At 44.1% G+C, this 26554-nt stretch overlaps 1 protein-coding gene across 1 annotated transcript in view; it reads left to right on the plus strand.

Annotated features, from left to right (window-relative positions):
• The window catches only part of SGCZ (sarcoglycan zeta), a 1984974-nt gene that overhangs the window by 1381615 nt on the left and 576805 nt on the right, over positions 1-26554 (plus strand). Inside the window, exon 6 of the mRNA XM_086963343.1 lies at positions 19132-19254. Coding sequence (XP_086819469.1) covers positions 19132-19254 — 123 coding nt within the window. The remainder of the gene's footprint in view (positions 1-19131; positions 19255-26554) is intronic.

The raw sequence follows: 26554 nt of genomic DNA on the forward strand, positions 1-26554 counted from the left end.
TACAAACCTTATGCTTGGCAACTTGCAACTACCAACCACAATTGAGGTCACACCACACTGTCATTAATTTTTCCATAGAAAGTGCTTTTCTAACTGATGCGTTTTAGAAAGCTTCCCGACCGAATAGGTTTGGGAATGGTTTCTGACCGAATCAGATCGGGAGACTCCAACTGACCGAGTACGATGCATCTGGATGCTTCCAGATACGATTTTGATCAATGGGAACCTTTGTTCCGACCGAATGCATGGGCTCTCATTAAATAAAGGGGTGGCTGGGGAAAATTTGGCACACTGTGCATGGCTGGTATGGGGGGACTTATGTGTAGCCCCATGAGCCCGATTGGGAAGGCTCCAGGTGCATGGGGCCCACTAAGGTCCCCCAAAAGCTGATTCCGACTGCTGATTAACGTCGTACGGCATGATTCAGAAAGGCTGTCAAAATCCAGCATCGTACTCGGTCGTTCGGAGACACAGCCCATAGAGACATATGATTCTGCTCCATATGGCTCAGTCATTCCAAATGCCGTCAGGTTCAGATTGGGATATTCCTAATGCCTAACTCGCATCGTACTCGGTCGGTCGGAACCTTTTCCAAACTGATTCAGTGGGAATGCTTTCCTAACCGGAATCGGGCCTTAGTCTTTCTTTAAGAAGTAGAAAATCTCCAATGGGACAAAGCTGCAGGATGTAGCTAACGAGGGCTAAATGAGGCCAGATAATTTTTCTTCAAGAAAGCACTGAACAGAATTTGCTCCTGCAGAGAAGAAGGTAGTAAAAGATGCCACAAAGTCAGGCCAACTATTGATGCACCTTGTGCGTATCAAGGAGTAGTTGGGTCCCAGTCCACTCTCAGCACTCAGAGCACTTTTTAGCCAAAAAACTTTATAAGCTCAAAGTTTTGGATTTGTGTCTATCTGTGCACCTTTTACATCACTTCCAACCCCTTGGAGGGTCATAACTCATATAAGCAAGGTACAGGTGAGGGTACAAGATGGTTGGCACCTATCCTGTCCTTGGCAGACCTCTGAGGCTCAGAGCATGTTTCAAGCAGCAGGACAGTCCTTCTTGGTAAAGCAAAGCAATCCCTCTGATGTACACAGTAGGCCACGGCAGCAGGCAGTCGACTCACGACTAGTCATGTTGCCCGGTAACAGTCTGCGGGCAAAAATGGTTGAGAGAAGAAAATGCCAACTTTCTAAAAATCTGTAACAGGGAAAAATGGCCAGGACCTGTATAATTCTCAGCGTCTTTAAATTGCCACTTGACCAAACTATAATATTTTCATTTGATCTGGTACTTCATTAGTACATATTCTTCAACTTTTTTTAGTATATTCAAAGCGGAAGAGACATTGTAGTACCATACAAATTATACCATAGAGCCATACTTACTAATAGCCCATACACCTTATTTACCAAGAATAAGTCAGCCGGCAATGGAGAAGGTTCAAGCGTTTATTTTGCAAAAGTGCCCTATATAGGGGAGCCTCCCTCGTGCCACAACTTCCAAAAGTGTGCAGAGGAGACTGCTGGATCACATTCAAAACAGCGCATATATACTTTCGGCATACCTCATTGAACCCCTGTACATGAAAAAGTACCAGAAGTCGAGAAACCAACAGGAAGACCCATATAAGGCACAATAGATTAATTCGAAACTCAGCTCGAGCTATTCCAGGGGTAGGTCAGTAAAGGTGCCTCCCTTTCGTTCTGGTGCACGGGAGTACAGGCATGGCGCCTGCAAGAATGTACTAAGGGGGTCATTAGGATGGAGGATTTTCCGCATCCTCCGGGCCGGCGGAAGCCACCGCCGGCCCGGAGGATGCGGAAAATCCTCTGCGGACCCACCAGGGCCCACCGCCACATTAGGATGGCTGGTGGGTCATGGTTTAGGTCCGCAGCTTTTCCGCCGCGGCTGGCTTACAACCGCGGTGAAAAAGCACTAAAATGGTGAAGGTGTCTCTTAGACACCGTCAGCCAGATTAGGATGTGCTTGGGAACATGCTTTTCCGCTGCGGCTTTTCCGCCGTGGAAAAGCATGTGTAACTGCACTGCAGGGGCCCGTTGCGGGCCCCCTAGGTGTAGTGGGGGGTGGGGGGTGCACATGTGGGGTACCTATGGTACCCCCCTGCATTTGCGTGCACAATGCAGCAGGCACCGCACGATGCCTGCCGCTTTGTGCACGCAAATGCTGTGCATGCATTTTTAACATTGCTGCGGGTGCAGCTTGAAGCTCCACCCGCAGCAATGTTAAAAATAGAGGATGTGACCGCCACCCTGGCGGTCACATCCTAATCTGCACAGAGGGAACGCCGCAGCCCATGCGGACGTTCCCTCATGCTCTGGGGTCGCGGACGGACTCAAGTCCGTCCGCGATCCTAATGACCCCCATAGTGTAGAAGAAAGACATATGTGACCTTGAGTTTCCTAAGTTAGAATTAATGCTCTGTTCATAGCCCGGGCCAACCCTTCAGACTGTCCTTTAAGCAGTATGTCACATGTTTTCCTTACAAACAAGCGAGGCTCCGAGAAATGAAACCAAGATGGCGTTTGTTCAGTTGAGGCCCAAGTTTTTGGATATATATGGGTCGAGTGTATTTACAAGGGGTTTCTGTCAGACAGCATTCATATATCGGATACATCAAGACAACATTATATTGTACCGATTTTATATTTCCTCAACATTAAATTCTATATGCAGAAAATACTTTTGAAAAGTGATTCACGAAATATTTAACAACAATATTGAGTATATAATACACAATATAAACAAACAAAATGATAAAATCATAAACAAAACATCCTATACTTTCTAAAAATGGCCTTTTCAGAATTGTGACTGTGAAAGAGGAGTAATTCCTCAGATACCAAACATACCTTTCCTACCTCTTTCAAGTGAAAGGTTAACACGTATTAAGTATAATAAGGTAATCTAATGCTGTCCTATGGGAAATGAAGGCCTCACAGTAGTGAAGAAAAGTGTGAGTTTTTCACTGTCACAATGTGTAAAACTTAATAGAACATGTTAGACTATTTACCTACAGTACACCCTGCCCTATGGGTCACCTTTGGGATGACCTACATTTATTATGAAGGAAATTTTAGCGTGGGAAAGGAGGTTATTTTGACAGGTCTAAACTGAATACAGACTACAATGGCAGACCGTGGACATGTTGTAAGGGGCTACTTAAGTGGGTGGCACAGTAAGCGCTACAGACCCACTAGTAGCATTTAATTGACAGGCCATGGGTATATGTAGTACCACTGTACTAGGGACTTACAAGTAAATTGAAAGAGCCAATTGGGTATAAGCCAAGTTTAGTATGCTTGTAAAGGAGAGAGCACAAGCACATTAGCACCAGTTAGCAGTGGGAAAGTGTACAGAGTCCTAAAGCCAACACAAACTAATTTAGCAAAACAGAAAGGGTGAAGACAAAACATTTGGTGGAAAACCAAGCAAATGATGTCTGGTCTAACATTTGTTCCTGGGCTGAAAAAGGAGAGTTACCGACCCTCTTGGCAGTTCTCATCCAGGAGAAACCTGGAAATACCATCAGCATTAGAAGGGTGGTTTTCAACTGTAAAGTCCATCCCTTGTAGGGAGATGTACCACCTCAACAATTTGGGATTCTCACCTCTCATTTGCATGAACCATCTAAAGGGTCTATGATGCTTCTGTACCCAGAAGTGAGCAACAAACAAATATTGTCTCAACTTCTTCAGTGCTCAGACAAATGCAAAGGCGTCCCTTTCTATGGCACTCCATGTCTGTTCCCAGGGTAGGATCCTCTTGCTGATGAAGCCTACAGGACAGTCTAGGCCCTGGTCATTGAACTGTGAGAGCAAAGACCCTAAGTCATACTGTGAGGCATCTGGTAGGTCTATAAGGGCCAGATGTTGGTGGACGATTAGCGATTGCTAAAACTGAAAATCGCAGAATTTCAGTGTAAGCAATCGCTAAAAAAGCATGTGAAATATAGGAGCAGAAACACTGAATCACTACATAAGGAATCGCTAAAAATAACGGAAATCAACTAGCGAATCCTTATTTAGTGAATATGCCACACGGACTCACTATTTAGCGACTCGCAAAATAAGGAATCAGTAAAACAAATCGCAAACCTATGTAAATAAAAAAAATCGCTAATTAAGATTAGCAAATTACCATGGACTCAAATCAGGCGGCAACCAGATGCAGAGCATATAAAAAGCCCCAGAATGCATCATCTTGAACACAATGGCTGCCTTCTACATGATTGCAAGGCGGTTAAGGATACGAGCTGCAGCACAAAGGATATGGAGACGACAGGAACGCATCTACAGATTGCGCATCAATTTATTCAAACTCACAGAGGCTGAAATCCACTTTCCGGGACCTGCACCTATTCCAGGAGCACCAGACACCAAAGGTGCACGCAATACCTACTTATGTACAGGTACCCTGTTGACTGCACCTCCTGACATCTGGCAGTTATCAAGGGGTAATACCTGCAGCAGGTGGAGTCTCACACAGTTGTCTCTTGCGTTTTCTCAATACATTCCTGGAAGCCATGTTGCAAAGGATGCCACACTACATTCAATTCCCCAGCACACAGGCAGAACTGCAGAAGACCAAGATGGACTTTTACCAGAAGGCCCAGTTCCCACATGTCATAGGTTACATTGGCGGGACACATATACCAATCTTCCCCCTGCTGCGACTGAGTACATCTACTGCAATCGCAAATCTACATAGTCTATAAATGTACAGGTCATATGTGATGCCTCTTCCATCATCACCGACAAAATTCCCAGGGAGCATGCATGATTCATACATATTCCGGAACAGTGGTATACCCATCTCGTTGTGGGTGAATTCGGAGAAGGCTACCTGCTAGGTAAATACATGTGACACCCCATGAAGTATACACCTGTTGCTATGATTGTTGACTGTGAATAACTTACTTTCTTCTCACACTTAGGTGACAGCGCCTATGCAGTACGTTCTTTCATCCTGACTCCGTACCTGTACCCATCCACCCCAAGTGAAAGGCGATATAATGTTGCACATAGATCTACGTGCAATGTGGTTGAGCGAACATTTGGACTCCTCAAAAGCAGGTTCCGCTGCCTCCACAAAAGTGGAGGTGCACGGCAGTACTGGCACCTGGTATGCTTCAAAATCATAGCTGCGGGGACACCCATGGAAATCAGTGAATCTGAAGAGGAGGATGAGGAGGAGAAAGGTACACAGCCACAGCACAGCGCTGCAGGTGGCACAACTGCAGCAGATGGGAGAAAGAGACGGTCAGAGATCTCACAAAATTATTTCTTAGTAAGTAATGACACGAAGCCAGTTAATGCAATTGTGTCAGGGTGTTTAATTAACCTTACAAGAGGCAATTGTACAGCACACCGTAACACCAATGATGGCCTCACAGTGCCTGATTAAGAACAACATGGAATAGTCACTCCCCCATGCAAAATCACTAGTCCCATCATTGTGTCCAATGGGTTATGTCACCTACCACACAATGGGATGTGATGGCAGTGCTCGTCTCCTGCGCCCAAGCGCACCACTGCTGCGTTCAGCTGGCACACTGTCCTCACCAGGGCTGTGCCCTGCGGAACAAGCATGCCTAATACTGCGACTCCTGTTTTCTGGCAAGGGGGGGGGTTATGCTGCTGTGACTGGTTGCTTCCTCACTCTCAGCTCCGTCCCCTGTTCAGGTGGCAGCAATTTGGTTTGTCTGAAGCACCTCTAAAGCCCTGGTGACTGTTCCCAGGCCCTGAGTGACTTCAAGGTGCACTTTGCCATTTCCAGTTGCATGGCCACTGGCGACCACTGAGTACAGGGGTTGCATTGCACAGCCTGTTGACAGACTTGGTGTACCCTGCAAGTTGCTGTCTGTCTTTGCACCTTGCAGCATGGTCAGAATCAATTCTGCCGCATAACAGCCTCACTGCATCCGACATCTCCTTCATGCTCTCTGCTACAGTATTGTTGAGGCAGTATATGGCCTCCTTAATTTTGTCAATATTTCTGTTGTTTGCCACCATCTAATGTTGAATGGCTCATTGTCTTTCCCTGCAGGTGCTGCACTTGGAGCATCTGCCCCTCCAGACCAAAGAAGACACAGGACTCCTCAGCATCGCTGTCTACGGGCACCTGTGTTGCCATCCTCCACGGTGGACTGTGTCACAGATGCCGGTGTGTCATCGTCCGGCATGGTCTGTTGTGCTCCATGGCTGTCATCCTCTGTGCCATCTATCTCCCGGAGGCTAGCCACTGTATACCTCCTTGATCGTGCTGGTGGTGGTGGTGGTGATGTTGGTGCGGTGTTAGCAGGTGATAAGACTTTGTCCTCAATTGTGTTTTTCTCCCTGGAAGCCTCGCCAGTCTCCCCTTCTGCAGCCGGGGGCGATGTCCTGCCTGTGGATACAGAATGTACTATTACTCACTTGTCTGCAAATAAATGTCATGAATGACAATCTAGCTGGCTAGCCCATCTATTGATGTGTGTGACATGCCTATGCATTTTGGGGACTGACTGATTTCCTAATAGTTGATAGGGACTACATATCCCATGATGCATTGCTGATTTTAAACAAAACATGTTCTGGAGTGGTAATGTTGCAGGGGGATTGGGGTTAGGAAGAGGAGACAGCATGTTGTGCATGCATCTTACCTTGTCTGTTGAATGCTGTTGCTAAGCTTTCCATATCCCTGATGCCACTGACGCTCTCCGGCTGGAGGGTGGACTCAACCATTTGCTCTAGGGCATTGGAGCAGGCGCTGTTGAAGTTTCCCCGCCTGTATTCCTGGCTTGTTTCAGCCAGATAGCCACCCTCTCCTTGGCACATTTCCTCAGATCATACCATCTCTTCTTTAGGCCGTCTGTTGAGCGATGTGTGACGTATTGATCTTCTGCTGGACCCGCAGCCAAATCCTCCTTTTTTGTGCCTCAGGGACGTGCAGGGATTTCTTACCAAAGAGCTGGTCATGATCTTTGACAACCTCCTCCATGAGGACTCCCAACTCCCTCTCATTAAACTTGTGCTTGCGCTTTCTTTCGCCAGCATCCTTCCCCTACTCCTGTGAGGCCATGGTGCAGTTCCTCTGTGTTTTCTAGGTGGTAGCTCTGCAGCTCCTGTGCTCTTGCTTCTGCTCCTTGCCTCTCCAACAGCTTCAGGATCAGTGCAGCTGCATGGGTGTGGCCACTTCCTGGTTGTGAGGTCATGAGGAAGCACAGGATTGGCTCATTCGACAATTTGCGATTTTGCAAAATACCAGATTTGCTAATTACCGAATCGGTATTAAGGAATCGATGATACCGATTCGGTAATGGGGATTCGGTAATTACTTTTGCGAATTTTACTGAATCGCACAGTGTTCCTGAATTTTTATCTACATCTGAAATACCGAGTCCTTGATTACGAATCGGTAAAATTCGCTATTAAGGACTCAGTATTTCAGTTTTACCTACATCTGGCCCTCAATTATTTAGAGAATGTACGCACCTGGATCACGGGTGCTGTGTACATAGTCTCTTTCAAGGTATTGAACGCTTTCTGGTACACTTCTATTTAGATCAAATGTTTTGGACTGATTTTTAGAAGTTACCTCTTTGAAGGGGTCAGAAATGGTGCCATACTCCTTGACAATTCTCCTGTAGTAGTAGTGAGGTCCAGGAAGCCCTTTACCTCTGTCTGGGTCTTGGATGCTTCCCAAGCCAGGTTGGTCTGAATTTTGGGTTGGAGGGGCTGCGCCTTGCCCCTACTGACTTGGTGAACCAGGTAGACTATTGAACCCTGTCCTATCTGCTCTTGATAGTCAGGCCTGCTTTCTGCAGAGCCTGAAGCAGAGCCTAGAGGTAGTTCAGGTTTTTCTCCCAGCTAGAGCTGCAGACTGCAATGTTGACTAATTATGCAGAGCTGAAGCCCTCCAAACCATCCAGGACCTGGTTGACTAATCTCTGTAAGGTGACAGAGGCATTGTTTAACCCAAAGGGTATCACTCTAAATTGGAAGTGGCCTCTGGGGTGGAGAATGAAGCCCTCTCCATAACCCCCTTGGTTAGGGCAATCTGCCAGGACCCTGATGTCAAATCAAAGCTACTCAGGAACTTGGCAGCACCCAACTGATCAATGAGCTCATTTGCTCATGGGATGGGTTGTGTGTCAGTCTTGGTGACTGTACTGAGCCCTCTATTATTCACACATAACCAGAGTTCTGGCGGTGGCAACCGCAGAGGCAGCCTTGGGTACCAGTACCACTGGGCTGGACATTTGGCTGTTTGGATTCTCAATCACCCCTAGCTTCAGCATCTTGTTGGGGAGGGAGCAGTGAGAGGGAGAGGCTCACTTCCTCTACTGATCCATCATGGTCTTTTCAGGAGAAGAGATCAGAGAGAAGTTCACTCTCTTCCTCCTTACCTTCATCTATCACCAACAGCATAGTGGCTTGGTCCACTCAAAGTGTGGACCTTTAACCCCTTCGATGCTGATGACGAGCTCAGCTCGTCATCACCCACCGGTGGCGTGTGCTGATGACGAGCTGAGCTCGTCATGTATCGCGGTAATTTAAAAATTGCCGCACAGCGCAAAAATCGCCGCATCAGCGATGCGGTTAAAGAATTCCTGGAAGTCTGGCAGTCCAGCAGGTAGGTGTCCTCCCTCTTGTACTTCTTTACCGTTTATGAGCTCATCCACCAGTCCTGTAAGACCATTGTCTCCATCATCAACACTTTCTGTCCTTGTTGAAACTCGACCAGAGTGGCCTTTTGGTCATACCAGAGTTTCATGACTTCCTGGCTGGCGGCTAAGTTCTTAGTGGAAGTACTCTGGAACGGCTTCCTCTGGTATCTTAGGGCCAACATGTAGTTCACTACATTGTTAGGGGGTTCTTTGAAGCTTGCTTCCAACCCTCCTTTACAAGGCTGAGAAGCCCTCTAACAGGGTGACCATATAGTAGGTCAAATGGGATGAACCCAATTCACTTCCGAGCCACATCTCTGTAAGCAAACAACAGACATGGCAAGAGGATGTTCCACTTCCACCTCAAGTGGTTTGTTAGGCCCATTATCATGCCTTTCAGTGTCTTGTAGAACCACTCACTAAACCCATTGGCTTGGGGATAAAAGAATGTTGAGCACGCTCATCCCACATGGACTTCTTGTATGTAGACATGAAGTTGGTTTCACGGTCAAACATGCCCTCACTGGGGAAACCCGCTCGAGTTAATATCCCCATCAGTGCCCAGGCCACAGCAGGCACAGTCACTGTTTTCAGAGGGGTACAGGGTGGCATGTTCCACCAAGACCAGGATGAACCAGTTCCCCAAGGCTCTCTTGGAGTACAGCGACCCATCAATATTAATGTCCACCCCTTCAGAGGTGGTGCCAACAACAGGAAGGGGAACCAAGAGAGTTGTCTGGTTTCCCCCACTGATCTTAAAGGTAGGACGGGATGGCATGTGAGGGCGTTTTCATCTGGGGCCAATAAAAGTGGGTGCACAACCTTTTAACAGACTTGGTCTGCCCCAGATGCCCTGCTAGGGTACATCATGAGCTAGTCCCAGAAGTAAGGCCCTGTAGCACTGGGGGAACTCTAACACACAGGATGCCAGAGGCTTGCTGGGCAGGAGATTGTTCTCCAAGTAGATTAGGTGATCACCAGAGGTGGCTCCATTTGCCTGATCTTTGGCCTAGTCCTGAACTCGCTAGAGAATGGGGCACTCCTTCTGCGCTTGGCAGAATTCTGATGGGAGCGGCCCCCTTCAGCTTGCCAAAAGGCCAATTAAGGTAGGTCTTCCACAGCAGCAATGTCATCCATTGTACGTTCTAGAGCATCTCCCCTCAGGTTCTATTTTCTCTCAGACCGTGGAAATATCTGTGGTGGGTTTCCCAAGCCCCCTGAGCCTCCTTTTCTTGGAAGGTGCATAAGCCATTTCTCCTGGCTCCAGAACCTTGGGATGTTCCATTTGACAGGCCATTGACCGTGTGCGTGTGGTCAGGCACACCCACTCAGGCAACCATAGCATTTCCAAGTGTGACCAGAGCTTCACCTCCTTTTAGGCGGTGTGCTTCACATCATTACCGAATATACAATCCACTGGAATGACTGGACTCACAGCTACCATCAAGGAACCTGAGACCCCTCTCAATTTAAATGGAACCAGAGCCACTGGTTAGTTGCTCTTGTTGTTCTCTACCTGGGCGACAATAATGGGAAGTACTTGTTCTGAGGATACCAGATGACACCTGATTGTAGTCATGCTGGTTTCTGTGTCTCTCAGAGCCTCCACCTTCTGCCTGTTGATGGTGAACCACTGCCAATACTTCCTAATATTGCTGAGCATGTGAGTCTTGTGTACCACCTCTTTATCTCCCAAGGACACATAGGTGACCTCTGCACTACCCTCGTACAAACTGGGACAACCTCCAACCCGAGCACTACAATTGCTGCTTCCAGGGTCTGCCAACCAGTGCGGTCTGCTGTCACATCAGACAGTTGGGTATCTCTTTGAATGTTGGTCAGGACTGGCCTGGGAATCCTTCTCCTAGAAACTCTTTGGGGCCTTTTGAGAACTCAGCTGTTTTACATTTGTCTCCCCACTCTTTTTTCTGGTGGGGACTCTGTGTACCCTTTGAGGATCACCACAAAATCCCTTTGTGTGAACTCTGGTGCTGAGACAGTAGTCCACCCCCTTGGCAAGCTCCCTAAGGCTAGTGAGCTTGCTGTCTATTGGATGTTGGCTTAGCTCCAAAAAACAATTACTGAACATGTGCTCGCTGGAAAACAGCTCCTCATAGGTGTTTACTTCACTACCCTTCACCCAACTATACAGTTGCTGGAAAACTCCATACTCCATACAATCTACCCAAGACTGGTGGGGCAGTTTCTGCCTGTCTCTGACCTTTAGCCTATACTTTATTGGGGAGGTTTCATCATGTCTCCCTTCCCCAGATCCAGCAGAGAGTCCCTCCCCTCTGTAGGTATGTGTCTCCACAGTCTTGGACCTCAATCTCTCTCAGAGTCCCTGAGCATTTCTAAGGCCTTGTAACACTCAAACAATTTATCTATGTTGTCTTCCACTGTAAAGCTAGGTACCAGGCCTTTAAGTATGTGGGCTCTCTGTTCCTCGTGGGACACTGGGGTTTTGCTGACACCATTGTTGCTGGGTTCTGTCCTCTGTTTGGTCTTCAGTTTGAGCTCCCTAAGACTCACTTCATGTGTCAACAAGATATTTGCTGTTCTAAGGCCCTCCCCACATTCTTTTCTGCTGCCAACTTCTCCTCCAGGGCCAGTTTTCTTTCCTTAAGAGCCCTTGTGGCAGCAGCTTCCTTCCATTTTTAAATTAGCTTCAGCTTGAGCTCCCTTTCAGCTTTCCTATTTGCCATTTCCTCTGAGGACAGAGTGTGGGTTGAGGCACTGCTGCTAGCCATCGATCTGGCAGGGGGCCCCTCTCTCTTCTGGGACCACAAACAGTCACCCCTCTTGTTAGCAATGGGATTCCTAGTTGCTTGAGGTATGCACCCACTCCAGGCAGGAACCACCACTCTAGTCAGGGAAAGCTAAATACACACTAAAAAATAACGTGTGCTCACCCTCTGGTAGCTTGACACATGGCAGTCAGGCTTATCTAAAGAGGCAATGTGTAAAGTATTTGTGCAACAGACACAAATGCACAGTAACATTGAATATAGCACAAAAAGATTCCACACAGGTTTAGAAAAAAAGAGAATATGTGCCTCAGCAAAATGAGACCAAAACAACAAAAATCCCATCAGTAATTGTGCTCTGATACCCTTAAATCATGTTTGCGCTTTATAAAACACACTAAATAAATAACTAAATATAAGTCGAAGTCGAGATATGAACTTTTAAAGAATAAATGCAAAAAATGTTCGTACAAGTGACTAGCGGTCAGAAGGTTACTTTAGTTCATGAGGGACCGGTGCAAATACAAAGTTCAAGCCAACCGCAATGACTGCATATAGGCAGATATGAAGTTTGTCCCTTCTCAAATACGACTTCCTTTGGGAAACTCACTTAGGTAAAAATCCCCATCAGGCCTTTGCCACTGTGGGTGCAGTAGTAGTCCTCAGAGGGTTGCCTGTGGGTACCTTGTGGAATGACCCACCAGTACAAAGGATGAATCTGTTGCCTGAGAAAGTCTGGGGATCTGCAGGCCTTACAATGTTGAAGCCCACTCTCTCAAAGAGGGTGCTAATGACAGGCATGGGATTAAGGGGGGATTTAAGCCTTTGCCCTGTCTTCCCACTGGCATGGCAAGTCACACAAGTCCTACAAAATGAATCTGAGAAATTCTTGATCGTAGGCCAATAGAAGTGGGGGTCAAGGCTTGGAAAGGTCTTTGTTTGGCCTAGTACCCTGTCAGGGAAGTTCTGTGAGCCAGCTACAACCAGAATCATTGAGAGACTACCAGGGCCCTTGATGTCCCATGCCCTGAAGCCTCTGGCTTACTGTACAGGAGGTTTTCCTCCCAGTAAATATGGTGAATACCGGAGGTAACATCTGCTGTTTGGGCTTCAGCCTGTTGCCTCATGCCCATAACGGGTTGACGCTCCTTTTTGCCATCCAGCAAGCTCAGGCAGGTCGCCATGGGAAGCAATTTCTTCCTCAGTGAACCCCGCGCCTGCTACATCAGTTGTCCCAATCATCTCATCGGAGGTGCATTCAGGTGCTGGTTTACAATGCCCACTGCCTTTCCCCTTCTTAGTACCTGACTGGGCCATTGTTCCAGGCTCCATCCTTTTTTGACTCCCTTCTTGGACAGCCAGGTGCCTTTTGGTGGCACAGATCTACTCAAATAACACTAACAACTCCACATGAGCCTTGAGCTCCACTTTCTTCCAGGTAGTGTGCTCCAGGTCATTACCTACCAAACAGTACACTGGCATGGCAGGGCTCACTGCAACTTTCAGAAGACCTGAACCCCAACCCCCCCACTCAAATGGAATAAGGGTCTCATGATACTGACCCTCTTGGTGTTCAGCCACCACACCCTGGTTGAATGTATTAGGAATTACCTGCTCTGAGGAAACATGCTGACGCCTTACCATTTTCATACTGGTGCCTGTATCCCCCAGAGCTTCCATACCTTGTCCATTGATGGTGACCTATTGCCTATACTTAGTAGTATTTGAGGGCACATGAATCCTAGGAAACCTCTCACTGTCTCCCAGGGTCACTAGGATAACCCCTGTAAAACCTACACATTAACTGGGACAAAGTCCTCCTCCTATGCTAGGAACTTCTGGAATATTTTATCCAGTGGGATGTGGTGCTCTTCTTGGACACTAGGGATCCCCTGTGTAATGTCCATATTCATAGCACTTGATGGGGTTGGGCTGCTGACCTTTGTCAGGGTATATTTTCTTCTGGTGTTTGGGGCCTTTAGAGAACTCAGCATTTTTATCTCTCCCTTCCTTTTTCTGATTGGAACCCTGACTACACTTTTGGGAGCACACCACAGATACCTTTTTGGACACTCCAGTAATTATTCAGAAGCCCGACTCCTCAGCAAGCTGCCTGGAGTAAGTAAGCTTTCTATCAACCAAGTGTTGGCACAGCTCTGGAAAACAAATCTCAAGAATGTGCTCCTTCAAAAACAAGTTGTAAAACCCTTCATGATCATTAACTTTGCTGCCCATTACCTAGCTTTTCAGTACCTCACCTGCATAGTCCAGAAAATCCTCCCATGTTTGTGTAGCGAGTTTGTGACTGGCTCTGAACCGCTGTCTGTACTTCTCAGATGTCAACCCAAACTTACTGACTAAAATAGTCTTCATTGCAGTGTGGTTGGTCTTGGACCCTTGGCACTTTCAAAGCCACTTCATAGGCTACCAACCATTTAACTATGTCATCCTCCATATTATAACTAGGCACATATCTTTTTGGATATGAAATCTTGACTCATGTGAAGACACTGCAGGTATGCTGGCACCAATATTCCTGCTGGACCCTCTTCGTGGGCTCTGACATCTCGCTCTCTGAGGCTTAGCTCATGGGCTATCTTCTTTTCCTCCATGGCTAGCCTCTTCTCTTCTAGAGCCTGCTATTTTCACAAGCTTAGGAAGGGAAAGGGTTTGCTCTTTCTCATTCTTCATCTTGGGAAGATCTAGCTTAAGTTTTCTCATCTCCCTCTTGTCCACCAGTTGCTCTGTGGACAGATTGTATGAGGACACACTGCTGCCTGGTCTAGGGTGGAATGCCAGTCCTGTGAGAAAATGTCCCCCCCCTATCTCTATGCTGCATGACAAGACCCTCTCTCAGGTCTACTCTAATCCTTCCTCAGTCTCAGATCACTCCTTCTCATGCACTTTTCCTTCTAAGTGGGCTGCCCATGCTCTTAAAGCTTTCGGAAGCGCTACCATTTTGGCACTTCCATTATAGAACACCCCTCTTTCCTGGCAGAACCCTTTGAGCTGTGCCACTCTATATGCTTCAAGGTTGCCCAGCTCAAATTCCATATTGCCAGGTAGGATCACATTTCTTGCAAAGAAAAATGAGACTTAGGCAAAAGGACTTTGGAAAAATCTAAATATGACATATCTGAGAGAATTGAAAAACAATTGAACTGGTCTTGGTATAGAGTTGTAGTGAACAGGTTAATATATGGTATTTCACAAACACATGTCCTATCCTCAACGCTCATCACCAATGTTAGAAATGGGATTCCCGGTTGGCTGAGGTATGTACCCAGGCTAGATAGGCATCACCACTCTAGTCAGGGTAAGCTAGATACACACTAAAAGATAACCTGTTCTCAACTTCTGTCAGCTTGGCACAGGGCAGTCAGGCTTATCTGAAGAGGCAATGTGTAAAGTATTTGTGCAACACACTCAGTAACACAATAAATACACAACCAAATGCCTGGATGCCATTTCTGTACATCTGAGATCTGTAGATAACCACTTAAACATTGCAAAACAGTTCTCGCTTAATAATAATAATAGTAATGACAATAATAATAATAATAATAATAATAATAATAATAATAATAATAATAATAATAATAATAATAATAATAATAATAATAATAATGATAATATGTCAGTTCATCTTACAATAGTGTGTGTAGGACTGTAAGGTATTTATCTACATTTCTGTAATATATTTGGATTTAGAATACCATGAGGTCTTCTACCTCTATACCTTCTTGTAGATTTGGATGGGTGTCTGCTTGAAACAGGGAAATGATGAACCATGGAGGAGGTCATAGTAAGAATTCTTAAATGCAGTGTTCTGACGTAGGGCCTATAAATTACACTATAGCTTCTGTTTGATCATGTTTAGTGTTATTGACGTGGGGACTTGTAAATGATAGCGCCTAACACTTCTGGAACATTTTCTATGGTCTTCAAGCTTTCAGTGGATTTTGGCATTAGCCCTTTTCGTTGTTTGTAGGACAGCTCCTGCGCTGTGGTGGTGAGTATCTTGTTCCTTGAAAGTGTTCTCATGCATCATTGCTGACTTCGTTTTCTAGACTTGTCGTTGATTAGGAGTAGAGTCATATTTTTCTTTAAACAAATTTTCTGTCTTTTTTAATATTTTAATGGTGTAACACAGTGAATGTTTTACTCAATGTGAGAGGGCAACTTTGTGAGAGCATTTGTGCATGCCTCTGCTGAGCTGCTGACCTACTGAGCAGCCAAGCTGCCGAGCTGCTGCTGGGAAATCAGCATGGATCTTGAAGGCACATGCACTTTGTTATAGTTACTCATTTTGAATTTTCATAACATTTGGGGTTTGATTTACCTTTATTTCAGATCACAGTTACATGTAATAACAATGGGACCTAGTCATAAAGTAGGAGTATGCAAAGTAATAGTCCTGTGGTAGTCTTTTATAGACTCTACCCTGCCTTTGTGAGTTGGCCCTAAAACGAGTGGAATGGGAATATTCAGTGAATACTCATATCCAGTTAGTACAAATAGAAAGGAGTGCCAGGTCTTCATTTTTACTAATAAGGAGCCAAACTTTTTGGGCCAGCTTCACAAAGATTACCCATGTATGACTTCCTGTATTCATAAAATGCTTTTGCGAGTCACCCACCATGATTCTGCAGTCCATGTTCTCTACGTAAGGTTTTTATTAAGATCTTTATATAATGAAAAACATTAGTTCAGACATGACTTCTTCAGGGATCTCTCACCTGCACACTGTAGGTTGTGTAGAATAATCCTAGTATGGAGGATAACTGCCTTTTTGTACCTTTGACATCCGCATTTATTTGAGATGTGAATTACATATTAATGTTGAGTGAAACTCTTAGGTTATGTGGCTTCAGAGTTGTATTTGGTTGGGCCCCCAATTCTGTGGCCATTCAAAGGGGACGCATGTCTTGCCTGCGCCACAAATCATATGCATTTCAGTCTTGAATGTAGTCTGTCAACTGATTTTTTTTCATCTTTTCACTGACAGCCAAAACTAATCCAGGCATTAGGTTACATTGGCCTTCCATTATATTTTTCAATCCAATATGATTTCGGATGTCATGTTGGTGCATATGGAAGTCTACCCTGTGCTCTCCAAGGACCTGAGCCAAAGCACATATGTATTATAAAGAAACATGGGTATAAACATTGGAGACCCTCATAGGACAATAGGACATTTTCTAAACAGATCCGGGAAATTGGGACTTTGGATGGATGCAGGGAGGCCGGAATTTATTGAAAAGGCCTACTCAAGAGGAAGCAACAAGAAGATAAAAAACAATATCGTTAAAGTGTGACTGGATAAAGAAAATAACCAGACAATCAGGCTTACTTGTAACAAATCCTTGAGGCGTCCCGAGGATTGGTGGTATCTAATCGTGACTGACAAGCAGACCCCATCAGGCTCCTTGAATAACAGCGCTTTTTAGCATATGTCCAGTATATATTTTTAAAGATAAAGTCACGGTGGCTACATCCAAAGTCCTCACTAAGTGAAAAGATGATAATGGATATCCAATGTGAGTAAATCCGCCATCACAAAGGAGTTCTACACAGAAACACTGTAAAATCTTCATAAATACAGTGAAAAAACTGTCCTGAAGAAGGTGAACTATCAATCAAATATCACCGAAACGCTGCGTCGACTTCTGTTTTCTGTAATGAAATGTATTTTAATTGTTCTTGATTTTTATGGTTTATAATAATAAATTGTTTTTAAATGGTATGTACAAATAAATGATATGTATTTTTTTATATATCAAACTTTTGGATGCGCGTGTATTATTCAAGTGTTGGCTGACATTATGAAAGTGTAGTTTTTCTTGTCTTTATAGAATATTTTGTTTGCATATACATGTTTTTTGCTAAACTGTACTTACATAACTGTACGTAAAACCTTGGGACATTTTTTTGTTTCTCTATTGCAAATGTTTCCACTCAATTTGTAGTAGGTGTTAAAGCCAACTGCAAGCCAATTTCAGGGCAGATTGCAACAACTCCATAAGCTTGTAAGTCCCTCTGCATACTTCTCAGCAGCAAGTTTGTAGCTAAGTAAGCTGTTGGTACTCAGCCTAACTTCTCCTTGCTAAAATATTCAAACCTACTTTTAGGTTTGAATACATCTTTATTGCATTTTCGGGGAAAAGTAAAACATTACATAAAAAGAGACATTTACAGCAACTTGTCACCCGAAAACCCCTCTAATTGACCCACCCAAAGGACACCCACCACCAATTAGAACATCACCAACACTCCTCTGTTAATTGTGCTTTCTGGTGGCCCAGTGAAGCGATTTTTCAAGCTCAACTGTATTTTTGTGCAAATATTAATAGTCCAACCTGAATGTGTGTAGCATATTTAGGGCTCCTGGGACATTGTATCTCCCAAAACTCCTTCACTAAGTTATCTAACAACAGACTGCTTTGCTTCCTAAACTCTTGTTACTTCGCCTGGGCTGTTTTCAACACTTTTTCATGGTTGGGTTCCACCAAACCCTTCTTGGCACATTGCCTCAGCAGAAATGGCTGCAGTCCAACAGAATACATGTTTTGCTGCCAGGAGGAGGTGAGAGATGATTTCTATTTTCTGCAATATAAAGGGCAGATATCTTTAGACGGTGACCCTAGTAGAATATCCTCTGGACAATCTGCCTGTGGGGACACTGTTATCTTTTTTATCATTTTAACCATCTGCTGGAAATTTCCAACTGCAGGCATGACCAAATAATATGGGTCAGAAAACCTACACCACTGTGCCACTTTTGCGTCACTTTTCCCATTTTAAAAATGACACAAAATTGGCGCAAGGGCCTTGTAAATAAGCCCCCACATATCTAGATTCAGTCTCACCTCTAGTCATAATATCTTTTCGTTGGTCAGCACCAGGTGTAATGGTGAGCTCCTGCTCCCATGCTACCTGAAATAGGAGTTTTTCACCTGGATCAATCATTGTAAGATGCTGAAACAACTGGGAAATTGCATGTCCCTAGTGTTATGGTGGAGGAGAAACTTTTCAATCTGTTAGGTCTCTATCACGTTAATTTTCCAGTAACCCATGTTGATCTGGGCAAAGGGGTTTTCTTTGTTCCCCTCTCAAATTCATCCTTCAGTATTCTGCAACCTGCCTCCCTCCACCTAATCAAGTCCCGTCGGTCTCATTCCGAGGAAATTTATTTATTACCCAATAAGGGTGTAAACAAGGAGCGATAGGTAGTCCACACCCTCTGCACCCATATTTCCCAGACTCTTGAAGTCAGTATCTCATTATTTTCAAACTCCTTACGCTGCAAGTTCTGTTTGCATGTGTTTAATATTCTCAATACTGGTTCTTTTGACATATTTATTATGTTTTTATGCATACCTCTCTGATATCCAGCAACTTATTTTTCTTTTATATTTGCTCTACAGAATCGAACTGTGCTGTGACTTGAAAAATATCAGTTCCTCTAAGGGGCTGCCTATTGAGAAATGCTTTATTAAAATGAGATTTCGTTTTTATCATTTAAGTCCAAGGCACTTTTTCCCATTGGCCTAGTTCAGAAATTAATACCCAGCTTAAACAATCTAAGTTATCTCACAGAAAGCCATGACATTTGCTGGGTTCATATTGGTGTATCTAAAAGTGACATGTTAATATTGTATTTTGATAAAGTTACACAATGTTTATATGTTTCTCTTTGTATGTGTGTAGGAGCCGATTCAGTCGAAGCACAGTGTAAAAGATTTGAAGTGAGAGAAAGTGAAAGTGGGAAGGTTTTATTTTCTGCAGACGAGGAAGAAATCACTATTGGGGCTGAGAAGCTAAGAGTAACAGGTAACATGTCACTATAAAAACAATATTTTTATAGAAAAAAATGTGTTCGATCTTTATTCATTTTTATAGAAAAATATGTGTTCGATCTTTATTCAATGTATTAATTGGTGATTGCTCCGGATAGGGAAATCTTGAGATATCAGAAAAAAGGACATGGATTGATTGGGCTCTCCCAAAAACACACTTTTCGGTAAATTAAGAAAATCTAAAAATGTGGCATAATTCTTTCTACTGCCTTAGTTCAGTGTTCGTTATCTTGAAAGCGTTGTATGTATAGTTGTGTAAAGTGAGCAGACTTGCTGCTAAGTATGCTTGTATACTGCAGGATGCAAGATGATCTAATCTTCTTTTACTGGATTCTGAGATGATTGCTCTGCACTACGACGTATCTTGCATGACATTGCAAATGTTCAGTCTTATTTTATTTAGTGTTGCAAATAGTATGCATTGCACTGTGATATGAAGTTAGCACATTAATGGCGACCTAAAACTCGATATTACATTACCTCGTCATCAGTCAACTTTATTTCGTGTCAATGAGCCATAAGAGTGCACTTTGCAAAACAAAATATATACTTAAATACATTGTAAATACAATTCTCAGCTCATGCCAATATGTAAAACAGTTATACAGCATCAATTGTCAGAAAAGCTACCACAGTGCTCAGAAAAAAGCCAAAGGAAAAAAAGCTCAAAAAAAGGCCTTAGGAGTATTACCCTACCTATAATTCATCCTTGAAGGAGAATCACAAATAATTGCACCATTTACTTCTGATTGTACAAGTTGTTTTACCATGAGCCAAATCTGCCTATGTTTGATGGGCCAAAACGTGGACATTTTTACCCTCCTCTGTTTAATTCACTCACTGACAGATCGTCCAATATATATATATATTTTCTGAAACATGTGAAACACATTTAATGGCTTGTACTAAATCAGTCCAAAATGGAGAAAAGAAAAGAACAATCAAGTGGAATTATGTTTTCCTCCATCTGTCAATTTCCACACAAAACAAAATCACTTAGCCAGATTTTTAAAACACCTGGGTTTAAATCTAGATGAACAAGTCATTTTGGAAAAATCTTAAACCACATCGGTAGAATGTAACACTTTCAAAAGACTGTAATAGTATTAAAAATTCTCCTCTAGCGTAAAATATATTATCATCATCTTCCTGTGGGCGCTGTTGTTCCTTGTACATTGACAAGATGTGCATTCGGCCTCTCTGCAAAGACGTTTTGCATTTAGATATGGTAGGTTTTAATAATTGAACATATATATTTATAAAACAACGCTTGCAGTTGTCTTGAATAATATTTTACATTCTTTTTATTTAACATTTTCATTGCAGATATTTTGTTGACTCTGCGGTTACTACATTGGTCTCTTTTTCATTGACCAGCGCTTCAGACAAAGCTCTTACAGTATTGGAGCCTTTCATACTGTTTCAGACTGATAGTGTTCAGGCACATTAAGAGCGAAAAGTTTTCTCATTTGTATGTTGGCATTTCTCGTGCTAATCACGGCATTGTTGCTCTCCCTGGTGTATATGTCTTTGTGGTACATTTGGTGGGGCACTCCGCCATTGAGCACATAAAAAAGTATGGGGCCATATTATCAAGAAAGAATGATACATTATCGCCGCTTTTAAAGGCAGGAACTGCCGTTAAAGCGTCGATAATGGGCTTGATAATATGTCCTTGTGAATTCCCATAGAAGTCCAGGTTCTGGTGTTAAACTGGGCTTCTATGGGAATTCACAAGGGCATATTGTCAAGTTCATTATCGCCGCTTTAGCGGCAGTTTCCTGCCGATAAAAGCGGCGATAATGTATCGCCCTTTCTTGACAATATGGCCCATGGTCTCTAAGGGAGGCTCTTTGAAAATGAGTAAATGGGCGTATTGATAGACATTTGGGGATGCCACAAATAGTGTAGTCAAAATATATCTGCATATCCCGCCATAAGCTATCCAGTTTGCGTTTGTGCAAGGTTTGCATTGGTGCTCCTGCAGAGAGAAGACAATGTTAACCCCTTAACTGCTGCCGACGGCCAACGGTCGTCACGAGCACTACCTCCCCAGTGCTGCGCACGACCGTTGGCCGTCCGGCCAGCATTCGTTCTTCGAACGTTCAGCACTGGTCGCTGAACGTTCGAAGCTCTGATGAGGTTAAGGGGTAAAGGGCTGTAGTGACTGTTTACCATAGAGCCCCTTCCATTGCACCTGTATAGTTTCAAGCTGGAGGCACACAATCTTATAAGGTTCAATATATATTTCTAGCATGACGTTGTTTAACAATATACTCCTTTCCTTTCTCCCTTTAATACAATACAATAGACTTAGTTGACATCATACATTCATTGCCAGAGTAGCTAACTTGTTTATATTCACAGTGAAGCTAGCACAGCGACAATTATCAATGTCATTTTGACCTACGATGATTCTCTTCCAGTTTAACAGGTTTGAACAAACTTTGAGTTCCAATGATGCAAAAGCTGTTCTTGTCTGGTACTTAATAAGATAAGAATCATTTTTTCCTATTATGTTCTATTTTTTTCAAATAATGTTATATTTTTTATACAAATATTCCAAATATGGCGATTATAGTTCAAAAGATTGTTAATATTTTTTTTCAAGTCTTCAAGGACCTCAGGATGCCAAGACGTTTCGCTCTTAGCACGGTTTGCCTGTGACATTCCTCAAAGCCATTTTTACCAGATAATTTCTTCAGAGTTACTAGTGATTTGTAGAACTTTGTTTAGATCAAGGATGCTAAAAACTGGTTTTCTGGTTTGTCAAGATATTCACCTTGTCCAAGCAGAACCCACAATCCTAGTCAGGGTAAATCACAAACACATCCTACATTAACCTATGCCCACCCTTTGGTAACTTGGCACAGAGCAGTCAGGCTTAACTTAAGAGGCAATGTGTTGAGTATGTCTGCAACACTGCAAACAGTAATACAGTGAAAACAGCACAAAAATATCACACACCAGTTTAGAAAAATAGATTGTAGATTGTGATTTTATAGATAATAGAAAGACCAGACCAAACATCCAATAAGTAGAATTCAAGATATAAAATAGCAATTATAAGCAATAATCGTCTATGGGGTTTATCTCGTTGCACTGGACTGGGGCAAAGGCAGGACTTCATACCGTCCACGATGAAGCATGGGCTGGGGACAGGAGCGACGCAAGGCCCCCTGAACAAATGTACCTTGATCCTGGTCCCGAGATACAGAGTTTAGCCGAGCGATGCTTCGATGTCGACCCTGCAATTGAGGTGATGCATCAATTTTCTCTATTGCAACAATGGTGATGAGCCAGTTCTGAAGACAAAAGGGCAGTTCTGAGATGCATCCTAGAAATCTCATCTTTGGTATTGGCCCTCACTTTGTCAGACAAGCTGTAAGTTCTATTCTTGACAGGGAGGCTGTCTCCACATCATGGGTACACAGGTGGGTAGTCCCAGTGTAGTGTAGTTCCTATATTCCCAATAGGCTCTGCACATTGGAATGATATATACTGTGGTTTAGATGTAGGACTGAGGTCGACTAGGTCTCTACCGAATATATTAAACTTAATAGTGAGTGCCAGCTAGCTCAGAGGTCACTAGAAATTTTCTCGAATAAACAAGAAGGGATTAGTTTCTGACAACCGCATAAACATGACAACTTTGTTTCCCAAGAATAAGAAATCAATCTCTAGAGTCGCAGAAACAATACATAGCTATTTTACTCAGTCAATTGTGCATGCTTCGTTTCACCAGAGGTGCTGAGAAAATAGAGAGAGGGGCGTTTTCAATAAAAAGTATTTATTGAACAGTCTTATTTCTCAAGCATAAGAAATGTACTGCTACAATAGTAATACTGGTTATAAAGTACAAGGCATATAATACGAACATTATTATAAAATAGTACTGTAAAAGCATGATATGGTTTCTAAAAATGTATAAAATACATACAGTGATAAAATAATGACTAAAAGTACTCAACTGGTGCTTCTAAAATACGCCTACCCCGGTGTACCTAACCTAAGTCTAGTACAAGGGAAGAAGTAAGTGAGGAGTAGCTTAAGTTTAGCAGTTCTCTGCCAGGAATCTATTCCAAGAATTCTCTAAAGGGGTCTAATCAGCTCTGTACCTTGGTTTTAGAATGAAGGAGGTCTTGTATCTCTCTCTCAGGACTCGATTTCCCAGATACCCGCAAGTGTAAGCCAGAAACACTGGAGCTGGATTTCTCGGCAGGAGAAAAGACAGAGTCTCTCAGTGCGTCAGCTGGAGGGTTGGCTTCCTTCGGCACTTGCTGCTGCAGGGTGTCGGCCAAGTAGTTAGTCGATCTGCTCCAAACCACAGTGTGTTTGTCTGGGCAAATGTAGGCATATTTATACTTTGAAGGTGCTGAGTTTGACGTATGATTGGACTTAATAACGTCAGTCAAAGACTCAATTCTTTGAAAACTCCAGGAGTTCTTGGATAAATCAATATTCAAGCAGGGGGAAGTCCCTGGCTGACGAAGGATGTTTTTTTCCAAGAAATCGTTGTTCATTCTCGGAACTTAGTGGAAGTAGCTATGCCATGTTTGGGCTGCAAAACCCAGGCCAAATATGGTACTGATTTCTATGCCTATATAAGGATTAGATAATGTATACCTATATAAGGGCATCAATTGGGAAAAGTTACACTAGGGTCCTAGATTCATTTACAACACCAGGAGTGAGAGAAAATAGTGCGGAGAACTGGACCAACAACCGACAACAGTCCCTCTGCCGTTATGAAGTCAGTGTAGGGGAGGGGTACACACCATCCACTGACCCATCCATCTCTTCGGAGGCTTAAAGATCAGGGAGAGGTTCAATCTCCTCTTCCTCCTCTCCATCTGTCATCAGCAATATGGTGACCACAGACTTCTCTAAGCTTGGTTTGAGATGGTTGATATGGAGTACCCTGTGGGTGTGCCTGGTGGTCTTGAGGTCCACCAGGTAGATGACCTCCCCCTTCCTCTCAACTATCTCATAGAGCCTAGTACAAAGGTCTTCAAGGTCTCTAGGCACCATGGGTTCCATCACCCACATTTTCTGCCCAGGCTGTAATTACACAGGGGTAGCTGTTTGGTCATATCACTGTTTCATCGCCTCCTGGCTGGCCTCGAAGTTGTCAGAAGCTTGCTTCCACAACTTAGCTATTTGCGTCCAGAAAGCCAGCTTTTTGCTAACTACATGCTGGGGCAGTCCCCAGGGACCTTGCTCCCACCCTTCCTTCACCAGACTGAGAGGTCCCCTCACAGTTAGACTATACAGAAGCTCAAAGGGGCTAAATCCAACCCCCCCTGCTGTGGTTTTCTGTGAGCAAAGAAAAGGAATGGCAAGAGGACGTCTTACCTGCACCTCACCTCAGGGCCTCGGGCAGGCCCTTGCTCATACCTCAGAGAGTCTTGGTGAATCTCCCAACAAGTCCATTGGTTTGTGCTTTGTAGGGGGTGGAAAACCTTTACATAACTCCACACTCCTTCCACATTGGCTGCATATAAGCACAAATGAAGTTGGTGCCCCTGTCAGACACCATTTCCTTTTGGAAACCCACTCTTGTAAAAATCCCTATTGATGTATTAGCCACTGCAGATGGATTTGCAGTCCTTAAAGGTATGGCCACTGGGTATCTTGTGACATGGTTCACCACTTATAGGATAAACGTGTTGACAGAGGCTGCCTGGGGATCCATAGGCCTGACAATGTTGATGCCCACCCTTTAAAAGGGGATCCAAGAACAGGCAGGGCATTATGGGGGGTTCATAGCCTCTGGCTTGTCTTCCACCTGGCCTGGCATGTCAAGCAAGTCCAGCAGAAATTATCTGAATAAATCTTCATCCTAGGCCACTAAAAAAAGGGAACAAATCTGGGAAAGTCTTGTCCTGCCCCTGATGTCCTACCAGGAGTATCTCATGAGTCAGCTCAATTGGGAATGCCCTGTAGCATTGGAGAATGACCAGTGCCCTTGTTGCCTCCTACACAGGTGCCTTAGGCTCACTATACAGGAGGTCTCCTTCCCAGTAAATCTGGTGATTCCCAGAGGCATCATATGCTGCCTAGGCTTCGGCCTGTTGCTTCATGCCCTCCAGGGTTGGGCATTCCTTCTGTGCCTTGCTTCCCTTGTCGGTCTCTCTTTTTCTTACCATCCAGCAAGTTTAGGCAGATCACTAACGGAGGCAATGTCCTCCTCAGTGGGTTCCGGGATGGCCTACTCTGGAACCCATCCACCTCAGCTGGGAGACATTCAGGGCAAACACAAAGAGATTATGGACAGAGCATTAAAACTCTTCAGACACTCACCCCAGTCACAGATCTGGGTTGAATTCATCATCGTTCTTAAGCTCAATTTGCCACCCCAGTTAATAACCCACCATATGCAAATCAGTCTTGACTCTGTTCTTCTTGGAAACAATCTAGCCCAAACTGCCAAGCCACGTCTCCCCTGGACCAGAATCAAGCATCCTGGGACCAGTTTGTGGGTAACACCCCTCATCAGCCAGGCAAGCTTAAATCCAGTGGCAAAGTAAGCTAGGGACCCACGTCTGGGCAAACCTTGCCAACCTAGGGCAAACAAAGCAAACACAAAGAGATGATAGGCAGAGTGCTGATATCTTCAGACACTCACCCACAGTCACAGATCTGGAGTGTTACCCCGATACCAGTCCCAGGATTCTTGGTTAATAGAGATTAGCAGATCTAGGAATATGAGCTCTTTGTCAGACAACCATTTTGTGAAGTGTAGGTACAGGTTCAGAGTGTTGAGCCATTCACTAAATCTCCGACAACTGTCTTCTGTTCCTTTCCAGAACATGAGGATTTCTTCTGTATAGTGTTTCCTTGTAATGATGTTAACTTGAAAGGGGTTGGCTATAGTGAAAATATGCTGTTATTCAAAGTGAGCCATGTACAGGCAGGCCTGGCTCAGAGCGAAGGTACTTTCCATGGAAGTACCTTGTATCTGATGGTACAGATGTGTTTTTTTACTAGAAGAAGTTGTACTTTAGGGGTAGGGTAACACAGTCCATGATGAAATTCATCAGGGTGGTAGTTGGGAGTGTAATTTTTATCAGAAGGTTGTCTATGACTTCGATTGTAGCATCCTGGGGGATATTCGTGTAGAGAGCCTCCACATCGAAGGTCGTCAGAAAGTTGATATCCTCTGCTTTGGTCGTGTTCGTGGCAAAGATTGAGTGCATCCGTTCTGGCTTTTAGGTAGGATGGTATGGTTGTGGACTAGTGGTTGTAAATAGTAGTCACAAAATTGGCTCAAT

This window comes from Lissotriton vulgaris, chromosome 3_1 (assembly GCF_964263255.1).
Source record: "Lissotriton vulgaris chromosome 3_1, aLisVul1.2, whole genome shotgun sequence".
Taxonomy (NCBI): Eukaryota; Metazoa; Chordata; class Amphibia; order Caudata; family Salamandridae; genus Lissotriton; species Lissotriton vulgaris.